General features: G+C 39.2%; 1 protein-coding gene across 1 annotated transcript in view; it reads right to left on the minus strand.

The window, feature by feature from the left end:
* Positions 1–23,869, minus strand: part of DIAPH1 (diaphanous related formin 1) — a 111,144-nt gene that overhangs the window by 9,871 nt on the left and 77,404 nt on the right. The window contains exons 18-25 of the mRNA XM_064277435.1: positions 7,986–8,084; positions 4,450–4,544; positions 4,024–4,125; positions 3,574–3,813; positions 3,343–3,472; positions 2,499–2,623; positions 1,703–1,867; positions 1,443–1,578 (exon numbers count right to left, since the gene is read on the minus strand). Of these exons, the coding sequence (XP_064133505.1) occupies positions 1,443–1,578; positions 1,703–1,867; positions 2,499–2,623; positions 3,343–3,472; positions 3,574–3,813; positions 4,024–4,125; positions 4,450–4,544; positions 7,986–8,084 (1,092 nt within the window). The remainder of the gene's footprint in view (positions 1–1,442; positions 1,579–1,702; positions 1,868–2,498; positions 2,624–3,342; positions 3,473–3,573; positions 3,814–4,023; positions 4,126–4,449; positions 4,545–7,985; positions 8,085–23,869) is intronic.

The raw sequence follows: 23,869 nt of genomic DNA on the forward strand, positions 1-23,869 counted from the left end.
TACATCTTTCTGAAGTCAGCTCTACATGAAGAGGAGCATCCTGGCGGGAATACAAAGAGTTAATGTAGAATCCTTGCTCCAGCCTGGCCCAGTTTCCATGGCAACAGCTCTGGATGGCGAAATCTAAAACTGAAATCCCTAGGTGCCGGTTGGCTGCCAGCTTTAAGGCGGGGGCTCCCTGCTCCCGGCGCCACCTGCTGGCTGAACATCACCAGTGCACCTGACCTACATTCCAACCTCATTTGCTTGCCCTGGGGACTGGGGACAGGGCTAGGTCCAGTACGCCCCCTGTTGACTGGGTGCAGCCCTCATCCCACATGTCGGCTGGATTTCACCTTTCCCCATGGCATCCTAGGCAGTACCTGGGGACAAACCCTGGAGGCCTGGGGTATGGGGGAAGGTGAAGGATACTTGGTGTGAGCATTAGCAGCACTACTAGAACAAAGTCTGTGGCTGCAATAAGGGCAGGTACTTGCTTCCCAGAAAAGTACAGAAAAGAAAGAAATGTAGGCTGCTTCTTTTGGGCTCAAGATCCTGGTCTATGGGAGCATGACAGAAACTGCCAAAGAAAAGGTCTTGGAAGTAAGAGGTGCTAGAGTAAGCAGCCTTTGCCTTTTGTTCTCAACAGAGTGCTCTGATTCTTGTCAGACCTGGCAGCCCTGAAAATCCCTTCACTTGCAGAAGGCTCATGGCCCCTCAGGCTCAGGGAAGAGTGGCAACAGCTCAGTGCCGTGAGCAGTATATGATGTATTTCCGCCGCCCAGAGAGAGAGCAGTCAGAGAGACGGGGGCAGGGAATCAGCAGCAGGAAAGAAGCAGAGACAGGAAACAGAGGGCCAGTAATTAAGACCATATGTTTCAACAAAGACATGTTTCTGGTAGTGAAATAAAGACTCTGCTGGACAAAGAAGACGGTGGCCAGCTCCAGTCCCCTCCCCTCCAGAAGTTCAATCTATTTACAATCTGATATGTATGTACAATTCTGCTAAGGTCCTGGAGACACAGTACTTAATGAAGTAAGCAGAAAGGGAGGGCAATTCACCATTAAAAGATGAGAGAAGGACCAGGAAAACATTTTGGGGAAAAGAACAGAAGATTTAGCAGAGAGTATGAGACTAGGCCATAGGAACGAACCTTTGGACAGGCAAGAAGTAAAGAGTATGTGTTACAGCAATACTAAACTCACTGGGGAGATGAGACATAATACAAAAACCAGTGAATGAGAGAAAAAAAGATTTTGGCATGGAAAATTAAGAGTATGCATGTAAGTGATTTGGGGTTAAAGTCCAGCATCAGGATATTAGAAGTAGAAGGCTGCCAAAAATTATTTGCCAGGAGTTGAGCTCAGACATGAGCTATTCTCCCTGGTCTCTAAGTTCTAGACAGAGAAGCCCTCCAAATGTTCCTGCCTCACTCAACCATCTGCCCTTCTTCACTTCCTACCTGCATTCATGTCTATGAGTTGCTCTCTCTTCTGCTGCTTCTCCAGCCGCTCCTTCTCTGCCTTCTCCTTGGCTAGTTTTGCTCGCCGCATCTTTTCCTCTGTCTCCCGCCGCTTCTGGTTCTCCTTGACTGCTTGCTGTGGACGGAAAAATGAACACATAGAATATTCACACTCACACATGCCCACACTCGCCAACATGAGCCCAGTGGAGAGTGAGAAATGTCCCCAAAGGATTTCATCACCAGGTAGCCTTGCTCACCAAGAACATATTCCTAAAGTTGTGCAGGTCCATGAAGAATTCTTCCACAGACACTTTCTTGGGGTCAAAGAGGAAGTACTCGCCCAGCTCCTTATAGAGGGTCTCCATGTTTGAATGCATCATCCGCAGCTTCTCATACTGCTCCTGTGCATCCTTCACAAAGCTGTGCAGCAAAGGAGTCAAGGACCGAGACCAGAGAAATCCTCAGATCCATGCTGGCATGCACAGGGATGTTCAACACAGCACAGCACTGCTTATAATATATAACAACAACAACAAAAAACAAAACAGCAAAGCACAGGAGAAATCTAAAGATCCAAAACAGACAAATGGTAACCCACCAACTATGACACACTTATGAAATAGGAGGTGGTAATTAATAAAGAGGCTGTTCTGCATATACTGCTATTGAGAGATGGCTAACAATATGTGACAAAAGCAATACAACCTAATTTTTGTTACAAATAAATTCATGAAGTGCGAATCAGAAAGAAGTCTTTGGGAAGGGGAAGCGAGGGGAGTACATGTATGTGTGCAGTGGAGACATGGCACAGGGTAGGGGGACCAAGGGAGCCGTATTTTATCTGCATGGTTTGCTTTCCACGCTCCAACAATGAGAATGGTTTCAAGAACTATGTGTTTAATGAAGAAGAAAAAAAACTCTTAAGAGGGAAAAATTATATAGCATTAGGTCTACCCTGCTCACCACCTCTCCCCCTACCCCCGCCCCCACCACCATGGGAAGAAGTTTTCTTTTCCCTCTAGGGTGCAGTTCCCTCATTTTAAGAAAGGATATAGTCATTTTTTCAACAAACTTGTCCTTCTCATCTGTGGCAGCTGGGAAATTCTGAACATCACGTTCCACATCGGAAATTTGTTTCCTCATTTGATCTAGGTTCTTTTGTAAGTTCTCAGCAGAAACTAAAGAAAACACAAAAGCAGACGGCAAGAGTTTACTAATCCCAGCCTCAATACCCCTTAGCTTCCACCCTTCAGGTCACAGCTGGGTCTGCACACACATTCTGGTACTTGATTTAGCTCTCTTATGCGCTCTCCTCTAGCCATTCACATATCTAAGTTTTCATCTTTCCAGTGAAACTATAAATTACTTGATGGTTGACCCTCCAGTCTCTACAAGGTATACAGTACTAAGAACAGAAGAGAGGCTTCATTGACTCTAATAAGAATATGAAGTCCCCTGTGATCTTGGTCTCATTTATTTTAGAGAACAGGGTTTGGGAAGAAGGAGATATATACAGAAATATAAAGGCAGGGCAGAGCCTTTTTCCTTTTTTTTTTGGCCTTAGTTCCAGGATAGTAAGTGTGATTTTTGTTGGGCCAATCTATTTTTCTGAATAAGAAAAACAATGAGTGTTGACCTAGACTAAAAACACCTGCCTTTCTTCCACCTGGTTTTTGGTATTGGAGATATCAGTGTTTCCTATTTCTACACGTAGAGACTGCTCTTCTGCCTTATACTTCTTTGTAGCTCAGACACCATGCCTAAACCCTCTCCCATTCCCACTTAAAATAGTCTGAACTAAAAATGATCTAAAACCTGATTGTGTCTTATCTCCCTTCTCATGAAGAGACTTTAGGAGCCTGGAACCATCTTCTAGCTTCACCCCAACCTGCCCTACCTCGGCTGGCCTTCTCCACGTGGGCAAGTTCATCTGGAAACTTGAGGACATCAGGATAGTCATTCTCACACAATTCAGCCAAGAAGTGCAACAACGTCATCTTCTGATCTGTGGACTTGGTGTCTCGAAGCTTAGGGTCAGGGAAAAAATTGTTAGTCCTGACATGCCAAGATCACCTTAGGCCAACAGCAGTTTTCCACTCTGCTGTCCTGCTCTAGCCCCCTGGCTCACCTTACAGAGGAAGCTGATATTGAAGCCAAAGGCGCCGGCATTCCTAGAGCCAGCATTCATATAGTTTCCAACAAGCAAGGTAATCTCCAGGAGGCTAGAGAAGCTCTCGCTTTTTCGTAACTCCTCACATGCAGCAGTCACAGAAACTATCTCTGGCTTGATATTTTCTACTTGCTCACTGAATTGTAGCTTGAAGAGGATGGCATTCAGTCGAGGCCGCAGCCGGGGCACAGTGCCCATCTGGTAGGAAAAACCAGTTCCATTACAGCCAAGAAAGAGAAAAATAAGAAAAATATACAGGTTTCAGCTTCCTTTGGAGGATCAGAGTTCCAGAGTAGGGAGGAAAGAAAAAGGTAGGTTCAAATTAGACAAGAGGCAAATAGCAAGTGTCCAGGCTGCTGTCCAGGGGGTGGGGACAGAGAAGAGCCTATGGCCACAGGCCTCACTCACCACCACGCCAAACTGCTCTGACTCAGCCAGATCATCATATTCATCCTTCAGTTCAGAAAGCATTTTTAACTGCTCTGGCTCTGGCATCTGCTTAATGAGGTTCTGAAAGACAGGAGGGACTGTTCTCAGTTTGAGGGGGATGAGCTGAAAACTTGAGCCTTAACTTGACTCTTTGCTCTTCTGTCAGTCCCATACTCTGCCCAAGGACCGTTAAGAAGGAAACATGTGTTGGAGGGGTGAGGATTAGAGACATTAGTGAGATGGCAGGACTTTTCAAAATATACCAGAAATAACCAACCATCAGGAGAGGTGGAAGCTTCTCCAAAGCTAGTATTCCCTAAGCCGACAGTGCTAGGCAGAGAGGACACGAGGCTAGTGTACAGCCACGCGGAAGAGCCAGTTCCAGCAGAGGACCTTGCTCCTTACCTGGATCATAGACTCAGTCAGAACAGCCTCATTCACCTCCAGGATGACCGTCTTAATCTCTTGATAGGGCATTCGGAAGGAACCCAAAAAGATTGCTGCCGGGAAATGAGACATGAAGACAGGTTCTTCTTAGACTCTTCCCCTCTCGACTGATTCTATAAACCTGTGCTGGATAATCTTCCTAAGAGGGCTCTCTTAATGTCAGTCTCAGAAACCTCAGATAGCTCCTTACTGCCTACGTAATTAAAACTCAAGTTCCCGAGTCCTGTATTTCAGGGTCCCACCTCTCAACTTTTTCACTCATTAATCCCTACATTTATGTCACACATCAGCAACACCGCTCCATGCACTACACTCTAAAAACACCATAATTCCGTGCTTTTGCGCATAAAGGAAGTCTTTGATCCTCTCTGTCTATATACATCAAGGACTTCCCCCCACTCTGTTTTAGTTTCCCACTTTCATGACTCCATCCTCAAAGCTGCCATTGGCCTTGAACTGCTGGGATTCTTAAAACGACATATCCCATTTCCTAACCTAACAGACACTTTCAGCTCTCTCACTTTTTTTTTTTAATTGTACTTTAGATGAAGGTTTACAGAGCAAACTAGCTTCTCACTAAACAGTATACACATACTGCTTTATGACATTGGTTAACAACCCCACAACATGTCAACACTCTCCCTTCTTGACCTAGGTTTCCCTATTACCAGCTTTCCTGTCCCCTCTTACTTTCTAGTCCTTGCCCCTGGGCTGGTGTGTCCCTTTGGTCTCGTTTTGTTTTATAGGCCTGTTTAATCTTTGGCTGAAGGGTGAACCTTGGGAGTGACTTCATTATTGAGCTAAAAGGGTGTCCGGGTGCCATACTCTCAGGGTTTCTCAGTCTCTGTCAGGCCAGTAAGTCTGGTCTTTTTTTGTGAGTTAGAATTTTTTTGTACATTTTTCTCCAGCTCTGTCTAGAACCCTCTGTTGTGATTCCTGTCAGAGCAGTCAGTGGTGGTAGCCATGGTAGATGTGGTCCATTAGTCCTTTGGACTAATCTTCCCCTTGTATCTTTAGTTCTCTTCGTTCTGCCTTGCTCCCGAAGGGGTGAGACCAGTGGAGCATCTTAGATGGCCACTCACAGGCTTTTAAGACCCCAGATGCTACTCACCGAAGTAGAATGTAGAACATTTTCTTTATAAACTACGTTATGCCACTTGAAAGCTCTCTCACTTTCTGATCTCTAAATTGACTCTTCAGCCTTATCAGGAGTCTCTCAATCTCCTGATTATTCTATTTTCTCTGAATGTATCAGTTCCATCCTGCCTTCTTTATTTAACACAGACTCCACCGTCTGTCATTTCACTCATTCTCTACTGTTATTCCCAATTCTCTTGTTTCCTTCTTCCAGCCTCCGGTTAATCCAGTCAACTCATTTCTCTACTCTTATACCTGGGCTACTGAGCACTGCCAGTGAAAACTCTGCAGATCAGAGTCTATGAATTGGTAGTGGTACCAATGAGACCGGGGACCTCAGCACTGCCTAGCAATCCATCTGTGTGTTCCCAGTCCACTCTCTCCATCCCCTCTCAGCAGCTCCTCCAAAATATCTCCATTCTCCTAGCTGTTCCACCACTTCCCCATTTGTTCTGAGGCCTCATTCTTCTCCCCTGAGAAAAACTGAAGCCACCGGTCAAGCTACTTGTTCAGCTTTCTCTTACTCCATCTGCAACTTATCAGCATTGGGGAGCCTCAATAGGAGCCAGGCTAGAAAAGACTTGGGTAAGGACTATTTTGGAATCATCTAGAAGACAACTGTGCCAAGACTTCTATAAGTTTATCAGAAACTATATCCACATACTCAGCCTTTCCTCTTGTTTCAACAGAATAAAAACAAACAAAAAAACCCACTGCTGTCAAGTAGATTCCAACTCATAGCAACCCTATAGGACAGAGTAGAACTGCCCCATAGAGTTTCCAAGGAGCGTCTGGTAGATTCGAACTGCTGACCTTTTGGTTAGCAGCTGTAGCTCTTAACCACTACACCACCAGGGTTTCCTTCAACAGAAGAGGTGACCCTATTATTAAACCTTGTCTTTCAGCATTTATGCATAATCAGATTTCTCCTATCTTACAAAAAAAATCCCCTCCTGACCCAATGTCCCTCTCTAATTACTATATTCTCTCCTTTACTTTGCAGCATTTAAAAAATACAACAGTCTCTTCTCTCTTACTTCCACAGCTCTCATTTATTCTTTAACCCAAACTAATGTGGCTTCTTTCCCCACAACGAACAAACAAATAAACAAAAAACCCAAATCAAACCAATTGCCATTAAGTCGACTCCAACTCAGGGCAACCCCATGTGTCAGAACCATAGGGTTTTCAATGGCTGATTTTTCAGAAGTAGATCACCAGGCCTTTCTTCCGAGATGCCTTTGGGTGGACTTGAACCTACAACCTTTCGATTAGCAGTAAGCATGCTGTTTGCACCACCTAGAGTCTTCGATGAATAAACAGCAACCATTTATTGAGTGTATACCTTATATAAGACGTGCCTTAAACGTAATAAGCAATCTACATATATAATCTCACTTAACCTTATTCATACTGCCCCTATAAGTTGATACTGTTAGCCCTATTTTACAGAAAAGGAAGCCAATACTTAAAGAAGTAAGCTACCAGTCTAAGGTCCCACTGCTAGTAAGTGTCAGAGGCAGAATTTAAATATGGAATTGATTCATAGCATTAAAAAAATGTACACAAGTTTATTAGAAATTTTAATGATATAAAGGATGGGTAGCAATTTACAAATAATAAAATATACAGTACTCTTTATTGTAAAGTTCACATAGGCGATTGAGTCTTAGAGAATGCTTTCATTGATTTTTGCTGAACTCTTACATCCACAGTCAACTATGTTTGCAACTGACAAATGAATGTAGTTCTGGCATCAATGTTAGTTGGTATTTTCCTTAACATTAATGAGTAAAACAAAGGGAAAGAACAAAAACATATGCCAGAACTTCACTTCTTCGTCAATGACATGAGCAACTTCTTTACTGAATCAGATGACAGTTAATACTGAAAAAATATATCCTCAGTTTTGTGTTACCCATAAAGTTACAACTACAGACATAACACTCCTTTATGTTTAATCACCTTTGTTAATGTTTTCTCCATCATTTTCTTAAGTCTAATCTTCCAGAGCCTTTGTTTTTAACCATTATATATACTGAAATTATTCTTGCTTAGGCTCTTGACTCTCCTAATGCCAGATCCGAAATATACTTGTCCTGCCCTGATTTTACCTGACCTTTGTCTTCATTTGACACTGTTGAGTACTCCCTCTTCTTAGGACCATGTGATGCTATTTTCTCAGGCTGGGACCTCCTTTGAGGTCTCCCCCTTGTCTACTTGCCCCTTAAATGTTAGAGTCCTTCAAGGCAAACCCATGGTTTCAACTATCATTCAAATGCTATAATTATTCTGCCAGAATTAAATTCTTAGAAGACTTCTTCACATTTCAAACAGTTGGGATCATAGTTACTCACAGAGATTCTGGGCCGTCTTTGAATCCAACACCTTCAACTCTTTTATTTTTTTCTTCTGCACAGATTTCTTTTCTTCTCCACCTTCCTGATCCTTCTTGGCTAGCAAAAGATAGATTAGAAAAATATGGTCAAGGACAAGCCACTTCTATGCCTTATTGAGTTATTGTCCCAGCCTGGAATGGCCCCTCTTTCTCCTCTCTAATGATAATGTCCTCCCTACCCTGTTCCTTCAAGGTTAATCTCCTCTTTAACCACCCACCCCTTCTACTTCTGATCCCACCAGCTACAAAAAATAACTTATTTTCTTTTCTTCCATAGTTACCAATAATGCTTTCCCACCTATATCCTATCTACTTGCAGAGATCAGCAAACTTTCTGTAAAAGGCTAATTAGTAAATATTTTAGGATTTGCAGGCCATATAGTCTGTGACAACTTGTAAACTCTGCCAATATAGCACAAATGCAGCTACAGATAAACAGCACATAAACGAATAGGCATGGCTGTGTGCTAATAAAGCTTTATTTACAAAGCAGGCAGTCGGTCTGCGGGCTGTAGTTTGCTTGTACTGGAGTCTCCCACTGTGTTATCCTTCTGTGCCTATTAAAAATCCTATTTATTTTTCACGCTCCATCTTAAACACTACTTTCCCTATAGAAATGCTCTTGATTTTCCTGACTGCCTATGATCTCTCTCTGGATCACTATAAAATCTGATACTTCTTTATAGCACCCTGGTGGCAGAGTGGTTAAGCACTCAGCTGCTAACCAAAAGGTCAGTGGTTCAAACCCACCAGCAGCTCCTTGGGAGAAAGATGTGGCAGTCTGTTCCCATAAAGATTTACAGGCTTGGGAACCCTATGGGGCAGTTCTCCTCTGTCCTACAGGGTTACTATGAGTCAGAATTGACTTGATGGCAGTGTTTTTTTTTTTTTTAATAGCATTTCCTCTTACTTTGTTATAAATATATATATTCTCTCCTCTACAAGGGCTTTTTTATACATCTCTGTAAATCTCATGGCATAAAAATATGTTCCTAGTAGGATCTTACTGATGAAACATAAGCTTGGTGTACACAAAGAGTCTAATAAAGTCTTCTCCTCCTATACTCCCTCCCAGACTATCCAAAGTCAATGTATTCTTCCCTTTCCATGAAATTTTCCCTGATAAAATTATTCACTCTCTCCTTTGATTAACTAACTTCCACAATACTATAAAATGTCATAAAACATTGAATAATTAATAGTTAAATGAGGTATAGATAACAAACACTGTGGAAATTAATTAATCAAAAGAGAGAGTGAGTATAATTAAAAAAAAAAAAAAAAAACCCTTGGGGCAGTGTCATGGATTGAATTGTATCCCCCAAAAATATGTGTATCAATTTGGCTAGGCCATGATTCCCAGTATTGTGTGACTGTCCACCATTTTGTCATCTGATGTGATTTTCCTATGTGTTGTAATAAATCCTATCTTTATGATGCTGATGAGATGGAATTAGTGGCAGTTATGTTAATGAGGCAGGATTCAATCTAACAAGATTGGATTGTGTCTTAAGGCAATTTCTTTTGAGATATAAAAGACAGAAGTGAGCAGAGAGACTTGGGGACCTTATTACCACTAAGAAAGAAGCACCAGGAGCATAGTGTGCTTTGGACCTGGGATCCCTGCACTGAGAAGCTCCTCGACCAGGGGATGATTGATGACAAGGACCTTCCCCAAGAGCCGACACTGATAGAAAGCCTTCGCCTGGAGCTGGTGCCCTGAATTTGGACTTCTAGTCTACTAGACTGTGACAGAATAAACTTCTCTTTGTTAAAGCCATCCACCTGTGATATTTGTGCCATAACAGCACTAGATGACTAAGACAGGCTGTTTTACTCTGTCACATGGGGTTGAAATTGACTCGAGGGCACCCCAAAACAATATGACATTTTATATGCATCATCTTGACCTTCTTTTTAAATACTTTGTTATTTTATGTGTGGATACTTTTCCAACCCACCTAGATTTTGAACTTCAAGGGGACTGGCCAAGTAACATTTCACTACATCACTGCCTCAGCAGGAGTATGATAGTAATAGTCACTTAAAATGGTTGACGCTGACTAGTGAGGAGGGTTGAACAGTACACAGAAAGGGGAACAGGAACTGTTCTGGGTAGACACAATTGTAAAATATTTTGTCCTACAGTATAACTTGGTATCAACTTTTTAGAAAGCCGTATGAGAATATCTCTAAAAAAAGTAAAAAAACTGACAAAGCTAGTTGCTTCTGAGCAGAGGAATTCAGTGGTTGAGTCTGGCATTAGGACAGATATGTTCCAATGCAAACACTTTTGTATCTTTTCAATTTTAAACCATATGAAAAGTGTTACCTGGTACAAATAAATAAAATATAAGCTAAAGCAAACAAGCAAGCAAAAAAAGAAGTTTTAAGGCAAAAGAAAGAATTAAAAAAAAAAATCATCCCTTTGGCCTAACAGCCCCAAGTTGTGGAAGGGAAATATTGAATACACAAAGGTTCATTATTTAAATAAATACGTATTAAATATTACATGCACCAGGCTCTGTTCTGGGTACTGGAAATAAAACAGTGAACAAAACAGAGAAAGATTCCTGCCTTCATGGTATCTGCAATTATAATAAAGAGAAATAGACGATAAGCCAGTTAATAGATAAAATAGTATGTTAGATGGCCCACAGGTGTTATGAAGACAAAATAAAGTAAGGAAGAGAATAGGGGGGCCTAGAGGGAAATGGATTACAACTTTAGGGGATTGGTCAGGGAAGGTCTTACTGAGAAGGTGATATTTGAGTAAAGACCTTTCAGATGGTGAGGAAGGAAGCGAGCCACATGCATATCTGGGGGAAACCAGTTCAAGCACAGGGAATAACAAATGCAAAGGCCCAAGACAAGAGTAGGCCTGTGTGCTGAAGGAAAAGCAAAGATGCCACTGTAACTAGAGCAGATGGAGCAAGAAGGAGAGCAGGAGATGAAGGCAGAGAGGTAAGGAGGTATAGAAATGAAAATTATGGGTAGTAAGATAAAAATGGAGACTTAAAACCTTCAGATTGTATCACAAAAACATAGATGCTGGGAAGGAGAAAAGTAAAAAAATCTCGCATTTTATATAGGCAAAGTAAAAAGAGATACATTCATCACTAAAGTTCAGAAATAGAGAAAACCGATCCAATTTATTTTTGCTTGCAATAAGATAAAAATAAATAAAAGGTACAGATATAAGAAAGATGAAAATGTCATTTTTGTGACAGACTTGACTATATGTAACAATTCAAGACAACCAATGAAGAACTACTAGAACTAATAATTCAGTAAGATTGATAAATGAAAGACAAGCATATGGACTTCCAGTTCCATCAAGATAGCGCCGCCCCGTTCCTCTCAGGTCCTAGCTCTTAAATAACTAAAAACCATGGACATAACAACAAGCATAAAAAAAAAAAAAGACTTTATTACTGCCTCCTATATATCCCAGATGGGTGTTGCAGAAGCCTCCAAACTGGAACTGCCAAGAGGTACAGACAAAAGAGAAAAAAGTCACACAAAAAGCCTAGTCACCCTAGACAAGGACTGAGAAAGGGTGGCCTAACAACAGAAAACCTTTTTGGCAATACCTGCCATACTCTAGCCAAACACCAATGGAAAAATGGCATCTTTCAAGGACAAAGACAATCAACCGAGATAAGCCACAAACTGGGAAAAAACACTTGCAAAACACATATCTGATAAAGCACCAATATCCAGAACATATAAAAAATTCTTGCAACTCAATGATAAGAAAATTAAAATTTCAATTTTTTAAAATGGGTAAAAGATTTGAACAGACACTTTACCAAAGAAGATACACAAATCGCAAATAAACACAAGAAAAGTTGTTCAACATCATTAAGCCATTGAGAAAATGTAAATTAAAACTTTAAAGAATTACCCATTAAAACAAAACCAAACTAAACCCACTGTGGTCAAGTCAATTCTGGCTCGTAGCGACCCTACAGGACAGAGTAGAACTGCCCCATAGAGTTTCCAAGGAGATACTGGTGGATTTGAACTGCCATTCTTTTGGTTAGCAGCCATAGCTCTTAACCACTACACCACCAGGGTTTCCAGTTACCCATTAGAACCACTAAAATTAAAACACAAAACAAAACTAACAACATTAAGTGCTGGTGAGGATGCAGAGCACCTGGAGCTCTCAAGTATTACTGGTAGGAATGCAACATGGTACAGCCACTTTGGAAAGCAGTTTAGCAGTTTCTTACACAGCTAAACATACACTTACCATACCATGTGACCCTAGGTATTTACCAAGGAAAAATAAAAACACATGTCTGGACAAAATCCTGTATATGAATGTTTATATCAGCTCTATTCATAATTGCCAAAAATTGGAACAACCCATATGCCTATCAAACAATGAATACATAAACAATGTGTAATATATCCATATAATGGAATACTACTTAGCAATAATGAATTACTGATGCTTGCAACAAGGGTAAATCTTAAATACATTATGCCAAGTGAAAGAATCTATACTCAAAAGGCTACTTACTTTAAGAGTCTTGTATGGCATTCTGGAAAAATCAAAACTATACAAACAGAAAAACAGACGAGTGGTTGCCAGGGCCTGGGCAGCTTAGGAGATTGACCAATAGGTATGAAGGAACTTCTTGGAAGTGATGAAAATGTTCTGTATCTTGATTGCTGGTTACATGCTGTATGCATTTGTCAAAATTCACAGAAGTATACACATAAAGAAGTGGGGGCCTGGTAGTACAGTGGTTAAAGTGCTTGGCTGCTAACCAAAAGGTCAGCAGGACAAACTCATCAGTTGCTCCACATCAGGTGTTCTGCTTCCGTAAAGATTACAGCCTAGGAAACCCTATGGGGCAGTTCTACTCTGTCCTATAAGGTTACCTTGAGTCAGAATCGACTGGCTGGGGACAGGTATACACATAATGGGTGAATTTCACTATATGTAAATTATACCTCAGTAAAAAGAACAAGGGAATATTGCATGGTTTAAAGAGCCTCCAGTACAGACTACACCTCAACATAAAGAAAACAAAAATCCTCACAACTGGACCAATAAGCAACATCACGATAAATGGAGAAAATGTTGAAGTTCTCAAGGATTTCATTTTACTTGGATCCACAATCAATGTTCATGGAAGAAGCAGTCAAGAAATCAAACAACATATTGTATTGGACATATCTGCTGCAAAAGATCCCTTTAAAGTGTTAAAAAGCAAAGATGTCACTTTGAGGACTAAGGTGTGCCTGACCCAAACCATGGTATTTTTGGATCATTTCATATACCTGTGAAAGCTGGGCAATGAATAAGAAAGACCGAAGAAGAATTGATATTCAAATTATGGTGTTGCCGAAGAATACTGAATACACCATGGACTGCCAAAAGAATGAACAAATCTATCTTGGAGGATGTACGCCAGAGCGCTCCTCAGAAGCAAGGATGGCGAGACACCGTCTCACATACTTTGGACATGTTATCAGCAGGAACTGTCCCTGGAGAAGGACATCATGGTTGGAAATTAGAGGGTGAGCGAAAAAGAGGAACACCTCCAATGAGATGGATTGACACAGTGGCTGCAACAACGGGCTCAAAAACAGCAACGATTCTGAGGATGACACAGGATTGGGCGTGTTTGGTTCTGTTGTACATAGGGTCATTATGAGTTGGAACTTACTCAACAGCACCTAACAACAACAAACCCGACTAAAATTGTATCATAAAGGTCATTAAAACAGAATAATATAAAGTTACAATAATTAGAGTGATACTGAAAGAACACATTAAGTGAATAAGAAATAGAATACATTCCAGAAATAAATATGAAACATTTAGTATGCTAAAGTGGCAACTCAGATCAATGAAAAATGAATTGTCTAAGCTGGTGGTAAACTTTTTCTTAAATGGCCAGATCGTAAATATTGTAGGCCTTGCAGGCCATATAGTTTCTGTCACAACCACTCAACTCTGCCAGTATAGCATGAAAGCAGCCATAGACAACTTGTAATCGAAGGAGCATGGCTGTGTTCCAGTAAAATTTTATTAACAAAAACAGGCTCATCACAGTTTTCATGACTCATGATTGAATCAATCGTGTTGCAACAAGTAGTTCTCCAAAGGAAAATAGATCCTAACTTTATGCTATTCACAAAAATAAATTCCAGGTACATTAAACATCTAAATGTAAGAAATAGAAATACAATACAATTTTGAATAAATTGGAAAACATCTAAAAATGCTGGTAAAATGTTTAAAAAATCACCTTGAAAGCATGGAAGAGCTGACACAATAGTGGTGAACTGCTCCAGAGAGGTAAGCAAAACACTGGAACGCTGTTCTGATACCAGTTTAATGGACTGATGGGGTGAGAGTGGACAGGAGTCAAAATCCAGGTCCTGCCCAAAGTGGGAAGTCTCATATGAGATTCTCTCCTCATTATGCTGGGAACCCAAAAGGCTATATCTGTAGGGTGACGGTGAACATAACAGACTTGTACTGGAAGACCTAGAAAGCCTATACTCCAGTAGTAAGGTGAGCCAGAAGTAGATCAAGCCCTTTCAAAACCACAACCAAGCCTTGGCACAGTTCAGTCCCTCACTGGATTAAGGTGATCAGTCCCCACTCTTACCTGTCTAGAGAAAAAAGAGTGACCTCTCTTCTCTAGAGAACGATAACGTTATCTGGAGCCTCCACAATTTTTCATAAGTAACATTCAACATTCAATCAAAATTACCAAGCATGCCAAAAGCCAGGATCACATGCTCAAAGTTTAGGGGAAAAAAAACAAATAGGAACAGATTCTCAAGTAATCCAAATATCGGAGTTAGCCAATAAGGACTTTAACTATGATTAACATGTTCAAGAATGCAGGGAAAAAAATAGATGAAGATGTTGAAGTTCACCAGAGAACTGAAAATTATAAAAAAAAAAAAAAAAAAAGAATGGGCATTCTAAAATTAAAAAAAAAAACAAACAAAACACTGCAAATGAAATGAAGAACTCAGTAGATGGACTTAACAGGAGATGAAACACAGTAGGAAAAGTTAGTAAATTGGAAGACAAACTCAATGGAAAAGATCCAAACTAAAGCAGAGATAAAAAATGGAAAGCAACAAAAAAGAGTGTAAGGGCAGGGCCGGATTAAAGCATGTGAGAGTCCTAAACACTGATAGCCTGTGGTGTCCCCTCCTCTGCTTACTCACATATTCAAACATGATATGTGAGCTATATATATACATGTACGCATGTGTGTCTTACCTACCCATTATGTAGCTTATTTTTAAATGCAACTATAATAGCAATTGAATGCAAAAGCGTTGAAGTGATGTTGAAGTAGTAGGGGCCTCATAGCTTAAACAACCTTGAGCATGGGCACCCTCATGACCCTGCATGAACTTTATTCCCAGCTGGCACATTCTCATGCACTGGAGCTGGTATCAATTTCATTTAGTGCCCTGCCAGTTCCCTTCCACTGAGGCACTTACTTTTCCTTGTGTCCTGTCTGCTTGGCATCTATAGGTCTTTGCTTTGGACGACTGGTACCCCTGTTTTGTTGATGCCCTAAACATGTGCTTACCTTGCTTACTGGGTAATTTATCCCTGTGTAAGGGACATTTGGGAAACCCATCCACTAACTATATGCTGCTTATAAACAACACACCTTACATGAAAATAGGAATGTTGAGAGTGAAATAGTGGAAGAAGGTATTATCCTCCCATGCCCTCCCCCCCAAAAAAAAAGCTGGTGTAGCTATACTAACATACAGTGTAGATATACTTGTGATAGAGATTTTATGTTTAGCAATTCTTATTGCAGGAGCCATAGTGGTGCAATGGTTAAGTGCTTATCTGTTGACTGAAAAGGTCAGCAGTTCAAATCCATCAGTCATTCTATGGGAGAAAGATGTGGCAATCTGCTTCAGTAAATATTTTAGAGCCTTGGAAACTCTATGGGGTAATTCTACTCTGGCCTACTGGGTTGTTTTGAGTCAGTGCCAACTCCATGGCAACAGGTTTGGTTTAATGCTTATTGCCTTGAATAGAGACATTTCATAATGATGTAGAGTCAACCCATATGAAGATGTAGCAATTCTAAATCTAAGTATACTCAGTAATTTAGTTTCAAAATATAAAGTGACTGAACTAAAAGAAGAAAAGGAGGAATTCACAACCATAGTGGAGGAATTAACACACCCTGTATGAAAACTAATGAAACATGCCTACAAAAACTTAAAAGGATAAATCTGAACACATTTAACAAATTTGACTGACTTAGATATTAGCACAATGCAACCAACAATGACAAATTACGTCCCTTTTTCATATGTACATAGCACATTTACTAAAATTTACCATATGCTGGGTAAAAGCACGGAAATCACTCAAAGTATATTCTCCGATCATGGTAGTGTTAAGCTGAAATCAGTAAAAAGATACTAGAAAATCCTCAACTATTTGTATATTGGACAAATAAGAGTCAGATAAGCTATCACAAAAGAAATCATAAAATATTTTAATGGAATGAAATCAACATATGATATAGGACAGAGGGAACATGTAAAAAGTACTAAATAATTTTTTTTTTAAGGTGGTAGATTTCAACCCCCATCCCCCCCTCAAAAAAAACCATTGCCATTCAGTTGATTTCGACTCATAGTGACCCTATAGGACATAGTAGAACTGCCCCATAGGGTTTCCAAGGAGCGCCTCATGGATTCAAACTGCCGGCCTTTTGGTTAGCAGTGGTAGTTCTTAATAGCTGTGCCACCAGTGTTTCCAAACCCAAATAGTTCAGTAATTATACTGGATGTAAATGGACTAAATGTTCTGCTAAGACCAATATTTTCAAGTGAATTAAAAAAAAACATCCAAGTATATGCTGTTTACAAGACGAACATCTAAAACAAGGATATAGAAAGGCTGAAGTCAAAAGGATGAAAAAGTATAAAGGTATGCTGGGCAAATTCTAACTAAAAGAAAGCTGCTGAAGTTATATTAATATGAGACAAAACATTCTTTAAGGCAACAAACAGCATTACATGAGACAAAGAGGGTTACTCTACAATAACAAAAGGTTTCACCCAGAAAAATACAATAATTTTGTATTTTTATGTAATTAATTTTTTTTTTATTAATAACATTATCTTAAGATATATAAAGCTCCAAAAATGTTTACCTTGAATCTAATCATGAAAACACATTAGACAAATCCAAACTGAGGGACAGCCTATAAAACAGCTGGTCTATATTCTTAAAAAATGTCATGGTCATGAAAGCCAAAGAAAGACTGAGGAACTGCTCCAGATTAAAGAACTAAAGATATGTGACAACTGAATCCAACGCATGATCCAGAATTTTTTTTTTTTTTTAAATAAAGGACATTATTGCAACACTTAGCAAAATCTGAATAAGGTCTTTAAATTGTTGCTGTTGTTAGGTGCCTTTGAGTTGGTTCAGACTCATAGCGACCTTACAGGACAGAGTAGAACTGCCCCATAGGGTTTCCAAGGAGCAGCAGCTGGTGGATTTGAACTGCTGACCTTTTGGTTAGCAGGTGAGTTCTTAACCACTGTGGCAGCAGGGGTCTGGTCTTTAAATTAGATAACAGTATTGCATTCGTATTATTTTCCTGATTTTGGTCATTGTACTGTGGTGATGGACTTGTTATAAGAAAATGGACACTGAAGTATTTAGGATAAAGGGGCATCATATCTGCAACTTTCCCTCAGGAAAAAATGACAACACACATACACACACGTATATGTACATACATACACAAACAGGAAAAGAGAGAGAAAGCAAAGGATAAGGCAAATGTTAACATTTGGGGTATGAGGGTAAAGCCTATATAGGAATTTTTTTTGTACTATTTTAGCAACTTTTCCATAAGTCTGAAATTATGTCAAAGTAAAAAAAACAAAAAGAAAAAACATATTAAAGCAAAAACAGAACTACAATGCCAAATCCACAAAGTGTGACATTTTAACCACCTTCCTAAGTAACTGATAAAACAAGCAAACAAAAAGGATATAGAAAATTTCAACAATACAATCAGCAAATGGGAACTAATGGAGATTCATAGAACACTTCATGCAACTGAAGAACACTTGTTTTTCAAGAACACATAGAACGTTCAAAATATTTGACAATATTCTGAGCCATAAAGCAAAACTCTACAAATTTCCAAAAATTGAAATATCAAAAGCATTGATCACAATGCAATTAGCTAGAAATTAACAATAACCAAAAAAAAAAAAAAAAGGGAAACAAAAAAACCTTGAAAACTCCATGTGGTAGACAGAATAATGATCCTTCAAAGATGTTCACATGATCCCCAGAACCTGTGAACATGTTACCTCCTATGGCAAAAGGTATTTTGTAGATGGGATTAAGTGAAGGATTTTGAGCTGTGAAGACTGTCTTGGATTATTCAGGTGGGCCCAAAGTAATTACAAGGATCTTTATAAGAGGGAGGGGTAGGAAGGTTAGAGTCAGAGAAGAAATGAGATGATAGAAACAGAGGTGTATGTGTGTGTGTAAGAGAGAAAGAGAGATTAATTTGAACATAGAGGAAGAAATGCAGAGAGCCTCTAGCAACTGGAAAAGATAAGCAAACAGATTCTCCTCTACAGCTTCCAGAAGGAACACAGCCTTACCAACACCTTGATCTTAGGGCTTCTGACCTCCAAAACTATAAGATAATAAATTTGTGTTGTTTTAAGCCACTAAGTTTGTGGTAATTTGTTACAGCAACAACAGAAAACTAATACAGTCCATATATTTGGGAATTAAGCACTTCTAAATAACCCATGATACGAAAGCATAACGAAAATCAGAAAATGTATTAGACAGAATGATAATAAAAATGCTTCACAGCAAAACTAATGGAATGCATCTACAACAAATTTATGCCCCAAACGCATATATGAGAAAACAAAAAGACTGAAAACTAATGATTTAAACACCCATTTCAAGAATTTAGAATAAGGACAGTAAAATAAATCCAAAGAAGTTTGAAAAAGGAAATACGGTTAAGAGGAGAAATTAATAAAATTTATAACAGAATGGATTAAACAAAGCCTGTTCTTCTTTCTTTTTTTAAGAGTAGTAAATTCAACAAATCTCTGGTGAAACTGATAGATATTCAAAAAAAAAAAGAAGTTAGGCATAAACAACCAATCTCAGGAACAACAAAAAAGAACCTAAATAAAGATACTGCAAGCATTAAAAAAAGGATATTATGAATAATTTTCTACAAAATATGTTTGAAAATTTACATGAAATAAATTCCTAGAAAAACATAACTTACCAATACTGATTCAATAAGAGACACCTGAGTCCTATAACCATGAAATAAAGAAAATCAGAGATCAAAAATTTCTCAGCAGACCCAATGGCTTTAAAAAGAAAAAAAAAATTTTACCAGTCATTTATTCCAAACATTCAAACAAAAATTCTTCCACGGAATAGAAAAGCAAAGTACTTCTCAACTCATTTTTATGATGCAAGCATAACCCTAATATCAAAATGTGAAAGAACAGTTATAGAAAAAAAAAATCATAGGTTACTTTCACTCATAAACACAACCACAAAATTCCTAAACAAAATAATGGCAAAAGGAATTAAGCAATGTATAAAAAAGATAATAGATTACGCCCAAGTTGGTTTTATTTTTGGAATGCAAGATTGGTAAAAAGAGAAACCAATTAACATGCTTCATCACAATTATAGATTAAAGGAGAAAAGGTATATGATCATTTCAACAGATACAAAAAAGTATTTGAATTCAATACCCAATAATCATAAATACTCTTAGCAAATAAGGAATAGAAGGAAATATCCTTAATTTAGCAAAGGGTATCAAAAGCTGAAGGTCAAAACCATATTTAATGGTAAAATGTTGAAAATTATCCCTTTGAGATTAGGAATAAAAGGATGTCCATTATAATCACTTCCATTTAACATTGTCTGGAGGTCTTAGTGTAGTAAGGCAAGAAAAAGAATTGAAAGTCTTAAGGATTAAAAAGGAAGAAATAATCTCATTATTTAAAGATGATGACTGCCAATATAAAAAACCGAAAAGAATCAAAGATAAATTGTTGGCTAACAAAAAGTGAAATTAAAAAAACGGTATAAAAATATGAAGTATCTAGGAATAAATTTAATAAAAGTTGTACAAGACCTCTATGGAGAAACTATGTGACTTTACTGACAGACATTAAGAATGCTAAATAAGTGGGGACTGTAGATTTACAGATTCAAAGACTAGACGACTCAGTGATGTTAAGACGTGAATTCTTCCTAGATTGAGTTAGAATTGATGGGCTCAATATTCCAACAGGTTTCATAAGTTGACAAGCTGATTCTAAAATCTACATAGAAATACAAAGGGCCAAGAAAAGCTAGGAAATTCTTGGAGAAGCAGCAAAAGATAAGAAATATAAACATGTAACATATTTGAATTTATAATATACATACACTACAGCATGGTGCAGTGCAATGAGTTTCTTTTTGGGCCTGGGTTTGTAGTATTGCCAAAAATAATTGGTTAGGCCACAGCGTGCCCTGTGATTGGTCTATTTTATGTACCTTGCAGGGACTAGACAGTTTACTATGCAAATAAGGTGTGTAAAACCCTTGCAGGGATTGGACAGTTTGCTATGCAAATAATGTACGTAAAACTCTTGTGCGGATGGGCCAACTACTATGCAAATTAAATGACTGTGGCCTACTGTTATGGATTAATTGTGTCCTCCCAAAAATCTGTGTCAAATTGGCTAGGCCATGATTTTCAGTTTTGTGTGGTTGTCCTCCATTTTGTAATCTGATGTAATTACCTATGTGTTGTAAATCCTAACCTCTATGATGTTAATGAGGCAGGATTAGAGGCAGTTATGTTAATGAGACAGAACACAATCTACAGGATTAGGTTGCATCTTGGGTCAATCTCTATTGAGATATAAAAGAGAGACGTGAGCAGAGGGGAGATGGACCTCATTACCACCAAGCAAGGAGAGCCAGGAGCAGAGCATGTCCTTTGGACCTGTGGGTCCCTGTGCTAAGAAGCTCCTAGGCCAGGGGAAGATTGATGACAAGGACCTTGCCCCAGAGCTGACAGAGAGAGAAAGCCTTCCCTTGGAGCTGGTGCCCTGAATTTGGACTTCAAGCATCCTAAACTGTGAGAGAATAAACTTCTGTCTGTTAAAGTCATCCACTTTTGGCATTTCCGTTATAGCAGCCCTAATACTAAGACACCTACCAAGGGGTTTGGTCATTTTTGCCATTCTGCTAGGCTTATAAGGGCTAATCCCACAGAGGGTGGAGTGGGACCTCACTACCATCAAGAAGAAGATTCTAGAGTGAAGCGCATCCTTTGGACTTAGGGCCCTTGCCCTGAGAACCTACTAGGCCTAGAAGAGTGAGTGATGTAACACTGTAATGGGGAGAGATGGCAGTGCGGCAGCTGCACGAGTGGCTGTGGCACGAGACAGCAGGAATCAAGAGGCTAGTGCTAGTCAGCTGTGGTGGGCTTTTTGGCCCACAGAGCAAGAGAGAGTTGTGCGCCTTTGGGCAGGAGGCCTGCTGGCAGAGTGGGGTACCTCTGGGCACCTGCTGGTGGAACTAAAGAGCTGTAACACTTGCCCAGGCAGGGCACAGGCCAAGAGGAGGTTAGCCCGGCTGAGAAGAGTAGCCTGCCTGCAGGTATGGGTGACAGCTGTCCTGGCTGGAATCTATCCTGACTGATGAACTGTATCCTATATCTGTTACTTCCATTTTGATCCTGATCCTGAAATGTAGTCTGTTACTTCCCTAATAAACCACACAACTGTGAGTATGGTCTGTGAATTTTGTGTGGCCATTGCAACAAATTAACGAGCCCAGCATAAAAGTAGAGAGTGCTGTGGGGAAGACAGCTGGTATCAGAATTGGTAAAAAGGTTGGAGAGTGGAGGCATGCCTGAATTCCACCTCATAGGAATCAGCTTTAGGCTGATCTTGATTCTCATCTCTCCCCTTGAAGTTAGTGGGCTTCTGAAGCTACTAGTAGGACAGAGTTAGACAAAATGATTAATGGACGAAACTACAGTACAGAAAACAGATCCATGCATAAACAGACGATAATACAGACTGGGTATATCAGATCAGTAGGAAAAGGACAGACTTTCCAATAAATGGAACTGGAACAACTTGGTATCCATGTGAAAAAAATAAATTGATCTATATGCAAATAAATCAATTACAGGTCACTTAAAAACCTTAATCTGAAAGGCAAATCTATAGGATAATTATCCTTATGACTGAAGGATTTCCTAAACGACACACAACATGCATTAACCATAAAGGAAGAGATTTATAGACACTTTACATGAAGAGCTTATGTTCATCAACACATTATAAAAAAGTGAAAAGACAAGCCACAGGGTCAGAGAAGATATTTGTAATACACATAACTGACAAAGGATTAATATCTAAAATATATAAGGAATCCCTATGGACAAAAAAAAAAACTTAAGAAAAAAATGATCTTTTTTTTTTTTTTTTTATAGACAAAAGGAGCACTGTGGCACAGTGGTTAAGAGTTGTGCTGCTAACATAAAGGTCAGCAACTCGAATCCACCAGGTGCTCCTTGGAAACCCTATGGGGCAGTTCTACTCTGTCCTATAGGGTTGCTATGAGTTAGATTCGGCTCAATGGCAACAGGCTTGGTTTTGCTTTATTCTAATTCCCTTGCCTTTCCATAAATTTTAAAATAATCTTGTCTATATCCATAGGAACTCTTGCTGGGGTCTTTATACGATTGCATTAAACCTGTATATCAATTTAAAGAGAACTGCCATCTTTACCATGTTGAGTCTTCCAATCCATGAGCACAAAATATTGTCCCGTTTATTTACATTACCTTTGATTTCTTCCATCAGTGCTTTTCCTGTCGATCTTGCTAGAGGTTTGTGAATTTTATTGATCTTTTCAAAGAACCAGTTTTTTTGTCTCATTGATTTTCTCTATTGTTTTTCTGTTTAAAATTCCAGTTTTTTTCTCATTATTTCCTTTCTTCTACTTTTTTTTTTTTTTTCTCCCTCTTCTTTCTGTAGTTTCTTAAAGTATGAGTTTTTTCTGGTTTCTTGAAGTGGGAGATAATTGATTTGAGATTTTTGCTTTTTTCTACTGTAAGCATCTTAGTGCCATTAGTTTTCCACTTAGCACTCCTTTAGCTGTGTCCCACAGATATCTTCATATAGTTTAATGTATTTTTAATCTTCCCTTGAGACTTCCTCATTGACCCATGTATTATTTAAAAGTATGTTGTTTAGTTTCTAAGTGTTTAGAGATTTTCCTGTTATCTCTTTGTTATTGATTTCTAATTTCATTCCACTGTGATCAGAGAACATATTCTATATGATTCCAACTCTTTTAAATTTGTTGAGGTTTGTTTTATGGCTCAGGGTATGGTCTTTCTCCTGTTCTTCTGAAATTGTGCCTGTGATGGTTAAGGTTGTGTGTCAACTTGGCTGGGCCATGATTCTCAGTGGTATGGCAGTCGTATGATGTTGTGATCACTTCCATGACAAGATTTGATATAATGTGATCACTTCTATAATGGGATCTGCTGTGAGTAGCCAACCAGCTGCAAGTGAGTTTCCTTGGGTGTGTGGCCCGCATTGAATATAAGTGGACATTCTGGCAAGGCTAGCAGGCTTTTACTTGCTCTGGATCCTGCAGCTGGCTTCTGTTCATCTGATCTCTGGTTCTTGGGCTTTGAGCTTACCTTTGGTCTTGCCTGCCAATCTCGGGATTCACTGGATCTTCACAGCCTGTGTGCAAGAGTCCTGCTC

Source organism: Loxodonta africana, chromosome 2 (assembly GCF_030014295.1).
Source record: "Loxodonta africana isolate mLoxAfr1 chromosome 2, mLoxAfr1.hap2, whole genome shotgun sequence".
Lineage (NCBI taxonomy): Eukaryota > Metazoa > Chordata > Mammalia > Proboscidea > Elephantidae > Loxodonta > Loxodonta africana.